The sequence below is a fragment of the Rutilus rutilus genome, assembly GCF_951802725.1.
Source record: "Rutilus rutilus genome assembly, chromosome: 18".
NCBI classification, from domain to species: domain Eukaryota; kingdom Metazoa; phylum Chordata; class Actinopteri; order Cypriniformes; family Leuciscidae; genus Rutilus; species Rutilus rutilus.
This window is the reverse complement of record NC_140231.1, coordinates 33835901-33845900: the sequence shown is the minus strand read 5'-3', so window position 1 is coordinate 33845900 and position 10000 is coordinate 33835901. Positions and strand designations below refer to the sequence as shown.

General features: G+C 32.0%; 1 protein-coding gene across 4 annotated transcripts in view; it reads left to right on the top strand.

Moving 5' to 3' along the window:
• Positions 1–10000, top strand: part of wdr7 (WD repeat domain 7) — a 116204-nt gene that overhangs the window by 27540 nt on the left and 78664 nt on the right. For all 4 annotated transcript variants that reach the window (XM_084387188.1, XM_084387186.1, XM_084387187.1 and 1 more), the window contains exons 15-16: positions 2096–2329; positions 3572–4062. In XM_084387188.1, the coding sequence (XP_084243314.1) occupies positions 2096–2329; positions 3572–4062 (725 nt within the window). The remainder of the gene's footprint in view (positions 1–2095; positions 2330–3571; positions 4063–10000) is intronic.

The window sequence follows — 10000 nt, the reverse complement described above, 5'->3', positions numbered from 1 at the left end:
TAGATAGATAGATAGATAGATAGATTTATATATTTTTCCATGTATTTAATTGTATTTTTCAGTCAGACATTTATGTTTATTTAGTTCTGAAACACTCTAATAATTCTGGATGTTTTTATTTCATCTGTATCTCACAGATTTGTCTTCTTTCACTGCAACAGTTGCCATTTACTTTGGTTTCCCAGAGACCTGAAGGAAAATGAAAGGAGCGAGGCCTTGCGCAAGCTGTGTGTGTGTGTGTGTGTGTGTGTGTGTGTGTGTGATCAATGCGGCCCCTCAGACCGCCATCAGAGCCATTGAACACAAACACAAAGAGCAGACATTGTACGCCAGACTCCAGGAGTCATACATTACACTGAAGGACACGAAATACAGGACGAGTTTAACACAGTAAATGCATTGCACTTCATAAAGAAAACCGATATCAAAAGAATAATTTCAACTCGAAAACGCACAGCCTTCTGGGTCATTTGTCTAATGCTTTGTGCATTTTTATGTTCAGCCACAGAAGTTTTGGTTAGGAAGCGCGTCTGAATCGGGCCGGTCGTAAACATCCTCCCTGATGTCTCTAATGGATCGCAGGTGCTTTGTTCATCGAATTAACATTGAATAACAATTAGCAAGCTCGCTATTTAATACGGGCCGACTGGAAGCAGATGAGATGAAATGAATGCTGGAGGGCTTAATGAGCATTAGAGATTATTACACAGATCATGAAATAAATAGATTATCCTGCGCGCTGAACAACTTTTGACTGATGTGTTTGAAGAAGACTTGCTGATTACTGCTGTTATAATGAGCTGCGTATTGAGGAGGGCTTGAATCACATGGAAACGCATCCGATTCACCCTGCAGATAGAGGAACATGGATTTTATTTCGAGAACATGGAGCCCGTTTTAGAATGAATAAAAAAAAAAGCATGATTCATCTGCTGATTTTTATTTCATTAACTCATTCATAAGTTCATTTGTTTTAATAATTAAAAAAATGGTTTTATTGATTTGAATTTATTGTTTTTAATGTTTTAATTTATTGAATTCATGTATTAATTTATTTATATGTTAATTCCTTAATTGTTTATTCGTTTATTTATTAAATTCTATATGAGTGAGTCATGGAATCATTCAAATATTGATAAGAGTGAGTCATTGAATCATTCAAATGTTGATATGAGTGAGTCATTGAATCATTCAAATGTCGATTTGAGTGAGTCATTTAATCATTCAAATGTCTATATAAGTGAGTCATTGAATCATTCAAATGTTTATATGAGTGAGTCATTGAATCATTCAAATGTCGATATGAGTGAGTCATCGAATCATTCAAATGTCGATATGAGTTAGTCATTGAATCATTCAAATGTCGATATGAGTTAGTCATTGAATCATTCAAATGTTTATATGAGTGAGTCATTGAATCATTCAACTGTCGATATGAGTTAGTCATTGAATCATTCAAATGTCGATATGAGTGAGTCATTGAATCATTCAAATGTCTATATGAGTGAGTCATTGAATCATATGTTTATATGAGTGAGTCATTGAATCATTCAAATGTCTATATGAGTGAGTCATTGAATCATTCAAATGTCTATATGAGTGAGTCATTGAATCATATGTTTATATGAGTGAGTCATTGAATCATTCAAATGTCGATATGAGTGAGTCATTGAATCATTCACTCAAACCGATTTAAAAAAAACTAATTCAAACATTTTTAAATAGACTGCAGCAATTAACATTTTGTCAGAACCTCTAGTAAATTACTATTTATTTAGTTTAGATGTCTGTTCAGAGTGGTGATCTCTATTTGAAACAAAAGAAATTGTGATTCTCAGTTCTTCCAGAATCGTGCAGCTCTATTTTACGGCGAAGTGTGTTTGACTCTTTGCTCGTCCGCTCTCACTGCAGTTTCCTTTTCATCATGGAGACGCCGGAGCAAAATCATTGACCCGAGCTTCTTTGTTGTTCCAGAACAGTCACAGAAACATTTTTCTTGCTGTCTCTTGTAAAGTTGTTCCTTTTATAGAAGGTTTTCTTTGAATCAGTGGCACAAAACGGCCTGAAAAAACCCATTCTTCTTTCTTGTTTGTAGGGGAACCTTCCCAAATACTCCCACAACTCTCTGGTGGTCCAGGCCATGAAGACGAACGTCACGGATCCCGACATGCACGTGCTGTTTTTCGACGTGGAGGCCGTGATCATCCAGCTACTGACGGAGGAGGCGCAGCGTCCCAATCCCACTCTCGTCTCCCCAGAATCCCTGCAGAAAGCTCCCGGCGGGGCCGACAAGAGCGGGTCATTCCTGGCCAATAAGATTTTCAAACAGGTCAGACTCTTGCATGATTGTGATCGGATAGACAGAAAGAGCTTGTTTATTTTTTTTCATATCACTGAACAAAAGACTATCGCTGGCCTGCAATCCATAGCAATCCACTTTAGTCAACTTTATAAACCTGTCTAATGTGTTCTTGCGTTTCATCTGCAGATCAATTGAATTGATCCGATGGTTGGAAAAGCCCTTATTGGGGAATTTAAATGTGGTTGAGGGGGAAGTGATTAAATGCATTTATAATTTTATTTGTTTTTAAATAATTGTATATTATTTGTTATATAATTGTCCTAAATTAAGCTAAAAAAAACAATATTTAATAAATATTTTAGGAAGTATATATAAATATATATATATATATATATATATATACTATATTTACTTATTTTAATTATAATTGTTCTATGAAAATATTTTATTTAAAAATGTTATTTAAATCATTTTATTTGTTATAATTCATAATATAAAAGTACTAAATTAAGATAATAAAAAAATATTTAATAAAAAATTATATATATATACAACATTTAATTTTTCATATTTTTATAAAGATGTTTTTATATAAAAATATATATCTTTAGATTATTTATAATTAATTTGAATTGTATTTTTATCAAATAAAGTAACATGAGTATAATAATAAATACTATATTTACTTATATATTTATTTATATATTTATTATTATTGTATTAATTTAATTAAATTGTATTTATATTTAATGTTTTTATATTTTATAAACATGTTATTTTACATGTTTATTTTTATAGGAATAAAAATAAATATTAAACATTATAGTTTAAGATTAAAAATGAATGATTAAAAAGTAGTTAACAGGGTTATTATCGTAAACTAAAACTATAAAACATTTCAGCTAAGTGAAATAAAGCAAAAAAAAAAAAGAAGAATATTAGTTGAAAAACTTCAGAATATTAGCTTTTGAATATACTTAGAAATTTAGAAAATTACTAGCTTGAAATAAATGCTAACTAAAACTGTAGTAAAACTAAATTTTATATATATATATATATATATATATATATATATGGCACATAATGAAATGACTAAAAATTTAACGAAAATTTGAAAACTCAAAATATATTAATAAAACTAAAATAACAATGGTAGTCAAAAGCTTTAGGCTTTATTTTGCTTTCTAGATGTAAAAATATCATAGCATAAAAAAATCGTCTGTTGTTGGTTTATTTGTCGTCACATGTTCCATCACTTCACCTGCACAGGTGAAGGAGACCATTAAAGAAAACATCAAGGAGCACCTGCTGGACGAAGACGAGGATGAAGAGGAGGAGCAGCGTCGGCGCGAGGAGAAGTCGAAGTCTCTGAGTCTCCTGGAGTACAACCTGACCATGGACACGGCCAAGCTCTTCATGTCCTGCCTGCACGCCTGGGGCCTGAACGGGGACCTGGACGAGGTGTGTGTGAACCGGCTCGGCATGCTGCGCCCACACACACCCATCTCCTTCGGCCTGATCTCGCGTGGCGGGCACATGTCTCTGATGCTGCCCACCTTCAAGGACTCGCTGCTCCGCCGGCTGGCGCAGGGGGCGGTCGAGAAGCTCTCCGTGTCCGAGGTCGTGGGGAAGGGAACGTACGGCGTGTCGAGAGCCGTGACCACGCAACACCTGCTGTCCGTCATCTCACTCGCTAACACACTGATGGGCATGACCAACGCCACGTTCATCGGAGAGCATATGAAGAAAGCGCCAGTCAGGTGACGTCACACACACACACACACACATACATACACACACATACATATGTTCACGCACACACATGCGCGTGCATACACACACACACACACACACATGCACATACATGCACGCACGCACGCACACACACACATACATACATGCACAAACACACACACACACACACACACATACATACTCTCTCACTCACACACACACATACATACATACACACATACATGCACGCACACACACCAAACACTCATAATGATCACTAGTTAATAATCTTATCCCTTAAAACTCATCTTTGATCACCAAAATGACATATTTAAACGGTCTTAAAACAGCTTGAATGTAACTCGACACCCTTGCCTCATTTAATATTCGCGGTTCTATGAATATGCAAATGAGCCCCGCCTCCACTCACTCGCTCAGCTCAGAGATCCACTGGTTGACGATCACACGTTGATCTGATTGGTTACAAGGTAGTTTGTGACGTCAGAAACACCAGCGATTTCAAAGCGTGTTTTTGAGACTGTCTTTGGTTCACTGCAGTTTTAAGGAGGAAATACTCAGCAATGGTGTCGACTTATGAATTTACACATGGTTTGTCTTAAAGCATATTAAAACACCACATAGACACATAAACAACATTAAAAGCTTGATTTTCACAAAAGGGTAATTTTCAAAACATTTCTGTTGAAATAAAATAAAATATTAGGTTTTGAACTTAATGAAAATTTACAAAAGTTGCTTTGGCAATAAACCAAAATAAGTTTAAGTTCAAGCACTAAAATTATTAAGTGAAAAAAACTAAAAAAACTAAAACTGAAATAAAAATAAATTAAAACTAAATAGCAATATCAAATAAAAGCATATAACGAAATTACTACAAATGTAACAAAAATTAACATAAAAACTTAAAATATTAATAAAGCTAAGATAAATAACACTGGTCGGGAACATATAACAAAGAAGGACTGGGTCATATTTCACCCACAGAAAATAAGGAATAAACATGAGACATTAAATTTTGTATGAAGAAAATAGAGCTTTTGTTTATTTATTTATTTTGCATTTAAATTATATGGACAATTTACTCAAAAATTCTCATAATCACAATGCATAATCGTAATAATTTTTAATTATGTGAATAAAAAAACCCCGATTTAAGTAAATAAATGATATATAAACATATAGCTTTTTTTATATTAATACATTTAATTTATTTTATTATGTATATACAAACGAAGACTGGTGTGAAAATGCACTGACATATTTAGCGTTATAATTTATAATTTTAAATTCGTTCTTATTTACATATTTTTTCTTTGCATTTTAATTTAAATTAAAATGAGTAAATTTCTTTTGTAATAATATTTTTTTTTATACGTTTATTTTCTTACATGTCTAATATAGCTCTCTTTAATTTAATTCTTATTTCAGTTTTATTTTTAATTATTATTTAAGCACTTAAAGTAAAAAAAGAAAAGAAAAATGACATCTCGGCAAAATGTGAGACAGTAAACCTTCCTCAGGTGTTTGGGCCCCGCTGGTTCTGTTGTTTACCTGTGTTCTCGTATGTGTGTCTGGGGGCTTTGGCTGCCCCCGGGCTCCCAGGGGTGTGATGGAGGTTCAGGACAGTGAGAAACAGCACGCAGCGCTCGTCTGCACGCAGGGGCCTCGACCGCCGCTCTCTCCCAGGGGCCGGGGCCGTTGTTCTGGTCATAACGGCCCCGCGGGGTGAAGCCGCTGAAGGCTATCGAGCTCTTTCTCTCGCTGGTTGTTTGCTGATCGTTCAGCTTGTCCGCAGGTGAGAGATTTCAGTCTCGTGTTCAGCACTCTGCAGGTGAACTAGCAACTAGCAACACGTGAAGTCCGTCGATACGCGCCGCCAGTGTGTTTGTGCACATGTTTAGATTGAAGGGCAGCTCCACCAATTTCTTTCAAAGTCAGTTTTACCCTTGAAATAACTTTCGTGAGTCGATATAATGAGGGTAAATCTGAAGGAGCGGTTTATTTTAAGGGTTAGCGTTATATTTAACCTTGAATTATTTATATGTGATCAGAATCACTGTATAAATATCATGAAATTTGCATAACCATAATGCATTCTTAATGGTGATTCTTCGTGGATTTTCATTATTGAATTTTACAATACGACTCCATTTGGTAACATTATAGTTAACGAGAACTAACAATACAGGTGTAAAGCATTTATTAATATTAGTTAATGTTAATCTCAACATTTACTAATATATTATTAAAATCAAAATTTGCATCTGTTTGTATTATTTAATGGACCCGAACTAACAATGAACAGTTGTTATTATTAACACTAACATTAACAAAGATTAATAAATACTGTAACAAATGTATTGCTTATTGTACTACAGTAAGATAAATAAAATAAATATTTTATTTATTATATATTTAAATATATATATATATATATATATATATATATAATTCTTTTATTTTTTAATTTATATTATTTTTCATAGAGATGTGTTTTATTAGAAATTAAATATTTTAAGACACTATTTTTAAATAATTTTATTTAGTATAATTTGTAATATAATTGTACTAATTTAAGATAATAAATAAAGTATTTAATAATTAATTTAGGAAGATGATTATTTTATTTAAACAAGCATAAATTAAAGGAAGTACAAGTCCTTTTTATCATTTAAATAATCATATATGTTTTGCATAAGGTAATGAGAATCGTAGAGAAATGTGCTTAACTATCAAGAAAATAATGTCAATGCAAAAATATTTGATTATTTCATTAGATTTTTGGGGTAAAACGTGACCTGAACATGTTTGCTTCGAGAGTCCTGCGTTTCAGTTCAAACACTAATATTTTCTATTACTATTATGCATTTCATGTACAGACTTTATGACTGAGTCACTGAATCATCACTGTATAAATATCAGGAAATTTGCATAACCATAATGCATTCTTAATGGTGATTCTTCATGGAGTTTCATTTTTGAATTTTACAATAAGCCTCTATTTGTTAACATTATTTTGTGACATTAGTTAACACTGTATAAATAATTTGGTTACTCTATACATCATGAAATTTGCATAACCATAATGCATTCTAAATATTCATATTTTATAAAATAAAGTAATATGAGTATAATAATAAATGCTACATTTACTTATTTATTTATTATTATATTAATTATACTAATTACATTTAAGTATATTAATGATATGTGTTAGTAACTAACATTAACAAAGATTAATAAATACTGTAACAAATATATTGCTTATTGTTAGTTAATATTTATAGTATATAAATATATAGTATATTAATATAAATAGTTAGAAAATAAATACAATTTTAAAATTTTTTAGTTGACAGCAGCAATTAACATTTTGTAAGAACCCTGAGAAAATAACGTTATTTGCTATAATCTATATTTTTTTCTATGCAATTTTTTTTTGCACATGAACTACGTCCTTTCTGTTTACACACAGATATTAAAACATTTCTGAACATCTTTCAATCTCGCCGTTGCTCTGAGCAAAATCTGCTCCACACTTTTTATGAGGCAATTTCACATTTACGGCCTTGCTTTAGATTTGTTTTCTAAACGCTTTGGAGGGCAAAGTTACGCAGTGGAAAGCTAAAACGGCCAAAAAGATGGTATTTTCAATAACTTGTCAATAAACTTCTCCAACAAGCCCAGGATGAACCTGGCAGAAATGTTACAGTTGAAATAAAAGCACTGTATTATTGCTGTTGGTGGACGTTTGGACCATTTCCATCAAACTGCAGTTTTAGTGTCTTTTATAATGCGTTCAGAAGGTTTTATAAAGCGGCTAAAACTTTCCTGACACACACACACACACACACACGCGCGTTTCTTGAGTTCCTATCAAATGCCTTTTGACTGTATAGTTTGGGAAGTGAAACGTTTCAAGCGAGTTTCTTACTAATAAACCTACAGCTTCTTAGACTCCATCAGAAGTCGTTTATTTCACGCCTTCTCTCCTCTCTTAACATGTGCTTTTAAAATACTGAACTCTGAGCAGAATGTGGAATCAAAGATCTCACAGAAGCTTCATCTGAAGCTTTAACGAGGTCAGGCTCTCGTTAGAGTGAATATGACAGGTGGAGCGGAGAGTGATGATGACAGGACGAGATGGTAGATACAAACACTGAAGAGAGAGAGAGAGAGAGAAAGAGGAGAGAGAGAGAGAGGAGAGACAGAAAGGAGAGAGAGAGGGGAGAGAGAGAGAGAGAGAAAGAGGAGAGAGAGAGAGAGAGAGGGGAGACAGAAAGAGGAGAGAGAGAGAGAGAGAGAAAGAGGAGAGAGAGAGAGAGAGGGGAGACAGAAAGAGGAGAGAGAGAGAGAGAGAGAGAGAGAGAGAGAGAGAGAGAAAGAGGAGAGAGAGAGAGAGGGGAGACAGAAAGAGGAGAGAGAGAGAGAAAGAAAGAAAGAAGAGATAACAAGCTGACTATACAAAGACATCTTTGTATTTTTATAGCAATATAGCTTACATGGATACAAAACAATATATTTTAATATTTTTTTGTAGTCTTTTCATGATCATTATACATTTTAATATATATATACAGTACCAGTCAAAAGTTTGGAAACATTACTATTTTTAATGCTTTTGAAAGAAGTCTCTTATGCTCATCAAGCCTGCAGTTAAAAAAAAAAACAACAAAAAAAAAAACAGTAATATTATGAAATATTATTACAATTTAAAATAATGGTTCTCTTTTTTAATATATTTTAAAATGTAATTTATTTTTGTGATGCAAAGCTGAATTCTCATCAGCAAGCACTCCAGTCTTTGGTGTCTTATGATCCTTCAGAAATCATTCTAATATGATGATTTGATACTCAGTTATTATCAATGATGGAAACAGTTGTGCTGTTTAATATATTTTTTTGGAATACTTTCTTCAGGATTCATTGAGTAAAACGTTAACAGCATTTATTCATAAAAACAGCATTTATTCAAAATAAAAACATTTCTAACAATATAAATCGTTACCATCACCTTTTATCAATTTAACGCATCCTTGTTGAATTAAAGTACTAATTTCTTAAAAAAAAAATAGTTATTGTTCCCAAACTTTTGAACGGTAGTGTATATTGTTACAAAAGATTTCTATTCTAAATAAATACAGTTCTTTTTAACTTTTTATTCATCAAATAATCCTGAAAAAAGTATCTCAGGTTATAAAAAAAAATATTAAGCAGCACAACTGTTTCCCACATTGATCATAAATCAGCATATTAGAATGATTTCTGAAGGATCATAAGACACCAAAGACTGGAGTACTTGCTGATGAAAATTCAGCTTTGCATCACAAAAATAAATTACATTTTAAAGTATATTAAAAAAGAGAACCATTATTTTAAATTGTAATAATATTTCATAATATTACTGTTTTTTTTTTTTTGTTTTTTGTTTTTTTAACTGCAGGCTTGATGAGCATAATAGACTTCTTTCAAAAACATTAAAATAGTAATGTTTCCAAACTTTTGACTGGTACTGTATATATATAGCCTATATTTATATTTTTTATTTTATTTTATTTTTTATTTTATTTTATTTTTCAATCAGTTGTTGTCAGGTAGATTCAAATTGTTTAATGCAACGGTTAAAAATGCAGAACAATGTTGAAGTATTTGCATTAGGGGTGTGCAATATTGGCAAAATTAATACTTCAATATTTTGGGGGAATTTGTTGATAATATTTTGACATTTTTACATTCGTCAAAAATGTGTTTGTGACAGTGTTATTTTAGTTGTATTCATATTTTGAATATATTGAATACTTTTATTTTTTATAATTTTTATGTTAATTTTAGTTACAATTTTAGTCATTTCATTATGTGCTTTTGTCATTTTATTTATTAATTTATTAATTTAAATTATGCTATTTAGGTTTAGTTTATTTTTATTTCAGGTTTAGCTTTTAT